General features: G+C 40.4%; 1 protein-coding gene across 4 annotated transcripts in view; it reads left to right on the forward strand.

Annotated features, from left to right (window-relative positions):
* Positions 1-12,070, forward strand: part of DGKH (diacylglycerol kinase eta) — a 202,672-nt gene that overhangs the window by 180,191 nt on the left and 10,411 nt on the right. For all 4 annotated transcript variants that reach the window (XM_062194120.1, XM_062194119.1, XM_062194122.1 and 1 more), the window contains 5 exons: positions 3,822-3,935; positions 4,185-4,319; positions 5,255-5,418; positions 8,006-8,111; positions 9,070-9,162. In XM_062194120.1, coding sequence (XP_062050104.1) covers positions 3,822-3,935; positions 4,185-4,319; positions 5,255-5,418; positions 8,006-8,111; positions 9,070-9,162 — 612 coding nt within the window. The remainder of the gene's footprint in view (positions 1-3,821; positions 3,936-4,184; positions 4,320-5,254; positions 5,419-8,005; positions 8,112-9,069; positions 9,163-12,070) is intronic.

Genomic DNA, 12,070 nt, shown 5'->3' on the forward strand with positions numbered 1-12,070 from the left:
CTTGAATCTCATTTTACTACTGGAGAAACTGAAGCGAGGTTTCCACAGTTAGTAACAAATTCATGGACTCCAGGGATTAGGACACAGACATTTTGGGGGTTGGGATGGGCGCATTATTTTGCCTCCCACAATAATTGTACTTTTAACATCATAAATCTAGGTGTTAATTATTATTCTTATTTTTATTGTTAAAAATGTCAAGAGGATCCATTTGGCAAATGAGGTTTAGAAGGCATTTTTTTTAACGCTTTTCTAAATTAAAAAGGAAGAGATACTTCACAAATGTAATTGTTCTAAAAAGAAAGAGAAGATATAATTATTAAAAATATATATAGCAAGGCCGGTGCTGCGGCTAATCCTCTGCCTGCAGCGCCAGCACCCTGGGTTCTAGTCCTGGTTTGGGCGCCGGTTCTGTCCTGGTTGCTCCTCTTCCAGTCCAGCTCTCTGCTGTGGCCCGGGAAGGCAGTGGAGGATGGCCCGAGTGCTTGGGCCCTGCACCCACGTGGGAGACCAGGAAGAAGCACCTGGCTTCGGATCGGCACAGCGCGCCAGCCGTAGCAGCCATTTGGAGAGTGAACCAATGGAAGGAAGACCTTTCTCTCTCTCTCTCTCTCTCACTGTCTAACTCTGCCTGTCAAAAAAAATTTTTTTTTAAATAATAAATTAAAAAAATTTTAAAAATTTTAAAAATTTAAAAAATAAAAATATATATAGCAAATGAGAAGGGTTATCACAGGCTACTGGAAGAGTGCATTACATTGATTTTGCTTTGAAGCTTATGATGTGCTGGGGCTTCTGACCCTGTGATTCCAGAACTCTTAAATGAACAGGCGGGGCCAGCACTGTGGTGCAGCACATTAGGCTGAGGCCCGCAGTGTCGGTGCCGGTTCAAGTCCTGGCTGCTCCACTTCTAGTCCAGCTCCCTGCTGATGTACCTGGGAAAGCAGTGGAAGATGGCCCAAGTCCCTGGGCCCTTTCACCCATGTAGGAGACCCAGATGAAACTCCTGGCTCCTGGATTCAGGCCTGGTCCAGCCTTGGTCATTACAAGCCATTTGGGAAGTAAACCAGTAGATGAAAAATTCTCTCTCAACTTCTCTTTCAAATAAATAAATAAATCTTTTAAAAAATTAATTAACTGGCAAGGATTAAAGTAGAAAATAACTTGAAATGTATTTGCAGTTTTCATGATATGAATATATTCTTGCCTATTGAAGTATAAGAACTTACACCAGCAATCAGGTGATTTTTTTGTTTGGTTGTGGTTTTTGTCAGCTAGTCACTACTCATATATTGAAGAGAAAAATCAGAGAGGTAAAGATTTATAAAGCTGGCTTTGCTTTAACAACTGTGTAGTCAGAGAATGTTCTAAGAGCTTCTTCTTCATTGTTTAATACCCACACTTTGGATCTCATTTTACTACTGGAGAAACTGAGGCATGGTTTCCACAGTTAGTAAGAAACAGAGACACATTTTATGTCCAGGAAGTCTGATTGCAAAAATTACAAGAAATCAATGTGAGCAAATTCATGTCTTGATATTTTAAGTGAAAGCTTTAGTTAGGATACCATTTTATACTGAAATCTTTTAAAAGGCATAATTATGATATACTAGAGTTTTACAAGTAGAAAATACAAAATAATCAGTCTAAATTTAAAACTTTAGAGTTAGGGTAGGCATTGTGGTACACGGTTTAAACCGCTGCTAGGGACTGCTACATCCCATATTGGAGTGCTGGTTCAAGTCCCAGCTGCTCCAGTTCTGATTCAGCTTCCTGCTAATGTTTGCTGAGAGGCAGAAGATGATAATTCAAGTGCTTGGGACCCTGCCACCCATGTGAGAGACCCAGATGGGAATTCCAAGCTCTCCTGGCTCTGGCCTGGCCCAGCAGATGGAAAACCTGTGTGTGTGTGTGTGTGTGTGTCTTACTCTCGCTCTGTCACTCTGTCTTTCAAATAAATAAATAAATCTTAAAAAACTTTTAGAGTAAATAAGTTATGTGGGAAGGTGCCTAATGTCAATGCATAGTACATCTACATGATGTTTTCCTCTAAAGTTTCTTTTTCATACTTTTATATACCCTTATGAAACATGTAACTTTTCAGGTTTTTTAGATTTCCAAAAATTACATGGATCAGCTTATCAACTGAGTTATATGTGAACAAATATTAGCATTTAACACATCTTATACCAAGATAAATTATTTAAAGATATGTTAGATCACTGATCAAAGAATACTTTATAAGAGATATAAATACTGAGTACATGTAGATTTTAAAATCTTTTAAAAATTATTTTTATTCCTTTTAAGCCATCTTACATCATTTTTAACAAATTATCATCCTAAGAATATTTACTTTTTTCCTTAATGTTTACGTAGTTTTTTTTTTTTAAGATTTGTTTATTTGAAAGACAAGAGTTGGGCTGGTGCTGTGGTGCAGCAGGTTAATGCCCTGGCCTGAAGCGCCGGCATCCCATATGGGCGTGGGTTCTAGTCCCGGCTGCTCCTCTTCTGATCCAGCTCCCTCTTATGGCCTGGGAAAGCAGTAGAAGATGGCTCAAGTCCTTGGGCCCCTGCACCCATATGGGAGACCCAGTAGAAGCTCCTAGCTCCTGCTTTCAGATCAGCTCAGCTCCAGCCATTGTGGCCATTTGGGGAGTAAACCAGCGGATGGAAGACCTCTCTCTGCCTCTCTTTCTCTGTGTAACTCTGACTTTCAAATAAATAAATAAATCAAAAAAAAAAAAAAAAAAAAGCAGAGTAACAGAGAGGCAGAGGCAGATAGAAAGAGAGGTCGTCTGTCTAATGGTTTACTCCCCAAATGGTTGCAATGGCTGGAGCTGGGCCGATCTAAAGCCAGGATCCAGGAGCTTCTTCCCACGTGGGTGCAGGAGCCCAAGGACTTGAGCCATCTTCCGCTGCTTTCCCAGGCCATAGCAAGAGCTGGATCAGAAGTGGAGCAGACAGGACTTGAAATGGCACCTATATGGGATGCTGGCACTGCAGGCAGTGGCTTTACCTGCTATGCCACAGCACCGACCCCGTTACATAGGTTTTTAAAAATATCGAAGTCGGCGAGCCCTAAAGGCTTCCATAGCCTTGGCACCTCATGACTAGAGCCTAGGGAGATTACTGACGCCATAAACAAGAGTGTCAAATTGTTAAATCAACAACAGGAGTCACTGTGTACTTACATCTCATGTGGGATCTGTCCTTAATGTGTTGTCCAATGTGAAGTAATGCTATAACTAGTACTGAAACAGTATTTCTACACCTTGTGTTTCTGTGTGGGTGCAAACTGATGAAATCTTTACTTAGTGTATACTGAATCGATCTTCTGTATATAAAGATAATTGGAAATGAAAAAAAAAAAACCTGGTGTTAAATTGGAAATTGCATAGAAAATTAATCAATTCTTAAAAAAATATCATGTAGGATCTCTGTCCTTAGTGTGCTGTACATTGTGATTTAATGCTATAACTAGTACTCCAACAGTATTTTTCACTTGCTGTTGCTATGTAAGGGAAAACTGTTGAAATCTTTACTTAATATATACTAAACTGATCTTCTGTATATAAAGAGAATTGAAAATGAATCTTGATGTGAATGGAAGGGGAGAGGGAGCAGGAGAGGGGAGGGTTGCGGGTGGGAGGGAAGTTATGGGGGGGGGGGAGCCATTATAATCCATAAGCTGTACTTTGGAAATTTATATTCATTAAATAAAAGTTTAAAAAAAATATGTATAGTGTGTAGTTTATATTCCTTCCTGTGGCACTGTGTCGCTAAACCTTCAGTGGAAGTGCGTGTCATTTTTCTCTTAGATATTTGCTGCGCCATCATTTGACGACAAAATCCTGGAAGTTGTGGCGATATTTGATAGCATGCAGATGGCAGTCTCCAGGGTGATTAAACTGCAGCATCATCGAATAGCCCAGGTTGTGGTTCCTCTAATCAAAGCTGACTGCATTTCTTGGGCAACAGAGGGTGGGGGGAAGCTGTGGCTCCTACACTGTTTGTCCAGCTATAAACTGTTGCTGGTGTCGATGGTTACCATGTATCCGAAGTGGTAATGCATAGTAGTCCATTCCATAGAACTGACTAAGAAATCAAGGCTGAATGGGGTTTGAGGGTCAATTTCCTCGGGATGATTTGTACTCTAAAATAGTTTGCTTGTTTTCTTTCAGTGCCGCACTGTAAAAATCACTATTTTTGGCGATGAAGGAGTCCCAGTGCAGGTGGATGGCGAAGCTTGGGTTCAGCCTCCGGGGATTATCAAAATTGTGCACAAAAACAGAGCTCAGATGCTAACCAGGGACAGAGTATGTAACAAAACACATTCTTCCAGAATTTTACCAAACTGTTTCTGAAAATTTTAAAGTTGCTATAAAAAAAATAAAACAGGAAAATTTCAAATTGTCTCTTTAAATTTGACATGTAGGTCATTGAGGTTTTAAATAGGAGCAGATATTTATTTTGTTTTGTTTTAAATTAATAGACTTGTCTTTATAGCAGTTTTAGGCTTACAGAAAAATTGAGCAGAACGTACAGAGAGTTCTAATTCTCTTCCGTGTGCTTCCTTCCTCTCTCCTCTATACGTGTAACTAGCCCTATTGTGAACAGTTTGCATTAATGTGGCACGCACAGTTGGTAGGATTTGCGTGTAAGCCATTATTGATGTCTTGCTCCTAACTGCAGTCCCCAGCTTGCATCATTCTTCATGTCGCACATCTGTTGGCTTGTGACAGATGTGTGATCATGTGCATGTGCCGTTACAGTGTCACACAGAATGGCTTCACTTAAATTCCCCAGTAGTCTTCCTGTTCCTCTCTTTCTCCCTGACCCCGACTGCTGGCAGCCATTAATCATTGCCCTGTCTCCATAGTTTTGCCTTTCCTGGAATATGTATTTTTAATTAAGATCAACTCTTAACAAAGAAGACTGACAATATCCAGACTATCTATCTAGCCTATATCAAATAGTTGGTGAAAGCATAAATTGAAGAAATACTAAAGACAGAAGCGTAAGATCTTTTCTTTTCAATAATATATTCACTTTCACCAGTTACATTACTGTTGCTTGTCACAGTACATGCAAAAAGTTTAAAGTGGCTTTTTTTCTACTATTAATGATTTATTTAATGAGGTATCAGATAGAGAAAAATTCGATTGTGGTTTTGAAGACATTCATGTAAGATCTAAATACACATTTGCATGGGGCTCAGAGCTCTATTCATCGCGATATTGATGTTAAATAGGCCTTTGAAAGCACTCTAAAGTCTTGGGAAGATAAACAGAAGTGTGATTCTGGTAAACCAGTTCTTCGAACCCATCTGTACATCCAGCATGCCGTTGACTTGGCGACGGAAGAGGTGTCACAGATGCAGCTGTGTTCCCAGGCAGCCGAGGAGCTCATTACGAGGTACGGGGGTCCCGGCTTTTGTACTCTGAGAACTTAGGTCTCAGCCAGTGGCACTATTTTTTCCCTCAGTTTGAATACACTGTTCCTGTCATTTTCGGGATCTACAAGACATGGATTTACTCTTTCTTACTTGCTGCCTCACGTGTACCTCAGTATCAAGTCCTCTGTAACACACACACACACACACACACACGCACACTCCCCTACAGTCCAAACCACGCACTTTCTGAAATACGATGGCTGACTTAATCCACCACTTACCATTCTTGTTTGTTTCCCCATTTTATATGATCTTTACATTATGTCACCCACTTACTTATTGCCCTATAATTAATTAAGTGTTCTGGACTATAGAATGAGATATAAACATTAACCCTGCTCCCAGGTTAGTTGTAGGCAAACAAAATAGTCCAAGAACCAGTTTCTTTTTTAAGATTTATTTGTTTATTTATTTGAAATGTAGAGTTAGAGAGAGAGAGAGTGAGAGAGAGTTCTTTCATCCACTGGTTCATTCCCCAAATGGCTGCAATGGCCAGAGCTGGGCTAAACCAGAGCCAGGAGCCAGGAGCTTCTTCCAGGACCCCCAAGTGGGTGCAGGGGCCCAAGCACTTGGGCCATCTTCCACTGCTTTTCCAGTGCCCATATGGGATGTCGGCACCACAGGCGGAGGCTTTACCTGCTACACCGCAGTGCTGGGCCCCAAGAACCAGTTTCTGACAAATATGTGACAGAAATTTCCAGACCACACATAAATTAATTTTGGTAGACAAAAAGGAAACGGATAAATGGGCTCTGTAAGTGTAAAAATCACCATAATGAGGAGAGTCTGGACAGGGGAAATTGATGAGTTCTCTGGAGAATTAAGAATGTAAATTACACTAGAAATTCCTGGGTGTGGGGGGAATTCACTGGGCAGTTAGAATGTCAACCTGAGATTGTTTTACCTCTTTCCCTTTCTTTGAAAATGAAAGTAACATTTACCCATCTCTGCTCTTCCAAGTAACCCATTCTCCATGTCTCAAGGTTATTAATAACAATGCTATGGTTCATTTGCAAGTTCCACTGTACCTTGGATATCAATTGTGGGATCCTTAAGAATGAAATTCTTTCTCTTTAGCCTCGATTCAGTTAGATAGGGCTCCTGTTCTAGCCTTTCCTTTTTTTTTTTTTTTTTTTTTTTTTGACAGGCAGAGTGGATAGTGAGAGAGAGAGAGAGAGAGAGAGACAGGTCTTCCTTTTTGTCGTTGGTTCACCCTCCAATGGCCGCTGCGGCTGGTGCATCACGCTGATCTGAAGCCAGGAGCCAGGTGCATCTCCTGGTCTCCCATGCGGGTGCAGGGCCCAAGCACTTGGGCCATCCTCCACTGCCTTCCCGGGCCATAGCAGAGAGCTGGCCTGGAAGAGGGGCAAACAGGATAGAATCCAGCGCCCCAACTGGGACTAGAACCCGGTGTGCCGGCGCCACAAGGCGGAGGATTAGCCTGTTAAAAGCCACAGCGCCAGCCCTATCCTTTCCATATTGACAACCATTCTCCTTGAAGCTGTGGCAAACAAGAAGTGTCAGACTAGCCTTGCATTCTTGCTCATCTGCCAGCAGTGTTATTTTGTAGCAATCAGTGGATCTGTTCCTCCTTCCCCTTCTTTGGTCTTTAGTGCCTTCCAGGATTTTGTCTTTCCAGGACTATTCTTAAAGGTTTAAATAGCAGCACACTTGGCCGGCGCCGCAGCTCGCTTGGCTAATCCTCCGCCTGCAGTGCCGGCACCCCGGGTTCTAGTCCCTGTTGCTCCTCTTCCAGTCCAGCTCTCTGCTGTGGCCCAGGAAGGCAGTGGAGGATGGCTCAAGTGCTTGGGCCCTGCACCCGCATGGGAGACCAGGAGGAAGCACCTGGCTCCTGGCTTCAGATCGGCGCAGCGCACCAGCCGTAGTGACCATTTGGAAGGTGAACCAATGGAAAAGGAAGACCTTTCTCTCTGTCTCTCTCTCTCACTATCTAACTCTGCCTGTTTAAAATATATATATATATATATATATATATATATATATATATATATATATATCAGCACACTAGGCTGAGTTGAATAGACTAAGATTCAAATCTTAGCTCTACCACTCAGTCTCTCCACGTCTTCATGTATAAATGGACTGAATTAATCACGGCTACCTTTGTAAGCTGTGAATATCCCCTTAGATAATGTTTATGAAGCTCTTAGTATATAGATGATAAATATGGCCATGTACTCTCCCAAGTCTCTTATATTTGAAGGTTCATTAAACACGAGACCACTCTTACTTTCCAATGATTCTGCAAAATGAAGTATTTCTATGTTTTTACTCTTCCAAATAGCACTTCAGTATGTTTATTCCTGATAATAAGCCTTTTTATTTCATTTTGACTTACTATTCTTTGCTGTGATGGTGTTTGAATTTTGTAAGTCTGTCCCATACCATTCATAATTACAAATTGTTTTCCTTACCAATCTTCGCATAATTTTTTACTTGCTTTATCCTACTACTTGTACATGTCACAGAAAATCAGCAATGCTTTTAAATAAAGGTTGTATTGACTTGTGTCATTTTTGCTTCCAGGATATGTGATGCAGCCACAATTCATTGTCTTTTGGAGCAAGAACTGGCCCACGCTGTGAATGCATGCTCACATGCACTGAATAAAGCCAACCCAAGGTGCCCGGAGGTGAGGATCTAATGGTAAATTCTCATTCCACAGATTCTTTGGTGTTACATGTATGTTTTAATTCTGTAAAATAGAGACAGCTCGTGAAAGAAACTTAAAGCAGCTTAATCTGAATCTCTACCTGAAGAATTTGTAGCCAAATTCTCCATTTTCCTTTCCCTGCCAGTTTCCATTCCCACCCTTAAATTCTCTCCTTTTTTAAAATTTCACCGTCAGTCACTGTCGTCTTGCCATCTTTACTCTGTTTTGAAGGCCACTGTCCTTCCTTATTCCTCTGCCTTCTCCCTCGCCCCTTGGTAAAGGGCAGAGCTGGATATCATCCATGCACATTGTGTTAGAGCTGCTTCTTTATCCTCGGGTGGTACACTGCACTGTTCATACTTGAGCTGGATTTACTAAATTGGAAATTGACACTTTAAAATTTTTAACATAGATGTTAACAGAAGAGAGAAGATATGTGCTATAGTATGTGTTACATATATATATATATTTATATATAGTAGTATAGAGAAAACTGATAGTATTGTTTTATTATTTATTCAATTGGTATTAAAGCAATCTGGTTAGAACCCCTGAGTGAAAGAGAGTATGTAGGACTAATTATAACCAGAAAATGCCCCTGCTATAACATAATTTTTCTTTAACTTTTTTATAGGAACATTTATATGTTGGGTGTATGTTGGGACTAGCATTTCTATATTTGCAGGTAACCGATGCGGTCCTGAACATATTCCTTGTTGGCAGTGTGATCTTGTGGTTCTGTGACAGTAATAATTGAAGAGATAATTGTACTAGAAAACCTGAGTACAAGATATCACATTTCTAGGAGAAGTTTTGGAGTTTACAAAAATGTTTTGTGATGTGAATTTAAATCATGAGGCTAAACTTTAACGTATTTACTGATGGTGGATCCCACTTTAATACAGAACTGCGTGTCTTTGATACTCTTCTTTTCTAGAGTCTTACCAGAGACACCGCAACTGAAATAGCCATCAATGTGAAGGCACTGTATAATGAAACAGAATCTTTGCTAGTTGGCAGAGTTCCTCTGGTAAGAACAAAGAAAAGATGGATAACACAAGGATGATGGAAAAAATGTGTGGGCCTTCCCTTCCCCGGGAACACACGTTCCACAGATTGTAAGACAGAAGCAGCCCTCTGGCCTCCACCTTTTTCCCTTAACTTTTGCCTTCCAGGAAATGTATGTGTAACAGTGGGGGTCATGACTGGGGCTGACAGGTGCGGAGAATTCCCTTGTGCACGCCATCCTGACGTCGTGCCTTCCAGCTCTCCCCAGTCAGCCTTGGGAGACTTGAGCTAGCCTGCAGTAGATGTCCCTTGGGTACTCAGTTTGCACAAAGGTATTCAAGTTTCATGGGTTTGTTCTGTGAAATGACGTTTGGAATATGATTAGGATAGCCCTGCAAAGAGCACACCTTCTAGTCACAGTGTTTCAAGTAGGCAATTTCAAGAACTATCTCTGGTTAAATCCAAATTGACCCTGGACATCAAGTATAGGTCAAGTCTGAATCTGTCCATGGTCCATAGACCTCAGCCACGTATGCTGCAGCCCCATGGATGTTCTGTGTAAATTATCCAAAGTCAGCCTTTCTTTAAAAAAAAATCCCTCACCATTTTCAAATGTTCCAGCATATTGGATCTTGTCACCACCTAGAGTTTGATTGTGGCATATTAATCCTTGCTTGTGACCATGTAGAAGGCCTGAAGCATTAGCTAGTTTTCCCTTCCTTGTAAAAAGTCTGATTAGTTGATTGGTGGTAATTTTGAAACATTTTTTGATAGTAATTTAATCTTAGGCAAATGCAAACCTAAATAATAGTGATATTGAAAACCACAGTTCTTGGCATAGTAGTAAATGGATGGGAAGTATATACCAGCCTAGCAAACTAGAAGTGATTTGATTGATTGTGGCACAGAACACTGCCAACTGTTGAACATCCTTTGCTCAGGAAAAGAAGCCTAGCGGTTGCACAAAGGCCATTGCTTTTGTTCTCTGCAGTAAAAACTAAAATACAGGATCCTTGGCACAAGAGGTAGTAGCCACTATTGTGGCCACAAAGGAAAACTTTTAGGAAGAAACGTTGGTTATCTTTTTTGGTAAAACCAATGGGGCTATCTTTTGGATTGTTTTTGGCACTACCATTGGTAACTAGAATATTCTACTACTCTTCTAACATAAGTACTATAGGAAATCCAATGAGCTGTGACTTCTGGCCTAATTTTTATGTTGAGAATATTTATTTCTGTGTTATTTGAATATTTAAGATAGTTTTTGACAGGAAGTGCAAGTATAACTTCATGCTTGACACCACAAGTATCCATTCAGTATTACTTTGTAGATCTTACATTATCAGATGTATTAATACAGAAGAACTCTTTTCTGTTATTGTCAAATATGGATGTTTGGTTTAAAATGTATACCAGTCAGTTTTGCTCAAATCTTTGTCAATGGTGATTTTACAATAGTTGATGACACTTGAGTACAACTAAGACTTACTATTTTACTGTTAGTACGAATATATCACAACCATTAAAAAATTTTGTGAGACTTATATTCTTGGATGTAAAAGAGAGTAGCAAATTCACACAATATGCTGGAGAAGCTCCATGTTCTATTAGCTACTAGAAATGGCCGATACCTTGAATAACTAGGGATCCAGCAACAACTGAGTGTCCATAGTAAACAACAGCACTATTCGCTCTTCACTTCCAATTCTAAAATTCTGTGAATAATCATGGATAGAAATGGTATGATTTTAAATTAATTTTCAAAAGTATTGATCAGGAGCTGATGCTGTGGCACAGTGGGTTAAGCTGCCATCTGTGGTGCTGGCGTCCCGCACGGGTGCGGTTCAAGTCCCTGTTGTTCCACTTCCTGATCTATCTCCCTGCTGATGTGCCTGGGAAAGCAGCAAAGGATGGCCCAAGTAGCTCTGACTTTGAAATATATAAATAATTTTTTAAAGATTTATCTTATTTGTTTATAAGTCAGAGCAGTTCACTCTCCACTGGTTCACTCTCCAAATGGCCACAATGATCAGGGCTGGGCCAGGCCAAAGCCAGGAGCTTCTTCTGAATCTCTCACGTGAGTGCAGGGTCCCAAGCACTTGGGTCATCTTCCACTGCTTTCCCAGGCCATTAGCAGGGATGTGGATGGGAAGTGGAGCAACTGGCACCCAAACTGGTGCTCATATGGGATGACGGTGCTGCATACAGAATTTTAACCCACTACGCCACAGCACCGACCCCTAAATAAATCTTTTTAAAAAAAAATATTAATGAGCTGCAAGAGACCTTGGAAATAATCTAGTCATGTTGTGCTGTGTCTGGAAGAGGAGATGATGCTCCTGAGGTCAAGTAACCTTCTCTTGATTGTATACTTGATAGTAACAAGGGCAAAACTAGGATGCAGTCAGCTGCCTTCCAGTTCCATGCCGAGCAGTGTTTATTTCACCTTTATTTTTTTATTGAACTTGTAAATCAGTGAATTTTTAATAACTTCTTTGAGTGGGTAAATGTGGTAATAGGTGACCAGCTAAATTCTCTCCAAACTATCCAAAGCCTATTCCAGATTATAAGCCATTTAGGGTTTTTTTTGTTTTGTTTTGTTTTGCCTGGTATTTAACAGAACTTTTCACGACAAATGTATGTGAAATTCATTTCTTTAATTTTCTAGGAGACTTTTGTGTAGTTCTTTTCTATATGACAGATGGTTGGTCAATTTAAAAATTAATATTTATTCAGGTAGTGACCTGTGGAAATTAGAGGGATTTTGGGCACAAGTGAATAGAATAATGAGACAACTCAGTAGTACAAGCAAAAAGAATGGGTAGATGCTTGGAAAGAAGGAGGGAGGGAGGCAAGAAAGGGGGTTATGTTTAAAAGAAAACACCCAAAGCAGTCCATTTTCTGTGAAGTGATCGAAGTCACAGTCACAC

Source organism: Lepus europaeus, chromosome 6, assembly GCF_033115175.1.
Source record: "Lepus europaeus isolate LE1 chromosome 6, mLepTim1.pri, whole genome shotgun sequence".
NCBI lineage: Eukaryota > Metazoa > Chordata > Mammalia > Lagomorpha > Leporidae > Lepus > Lepus europaeus.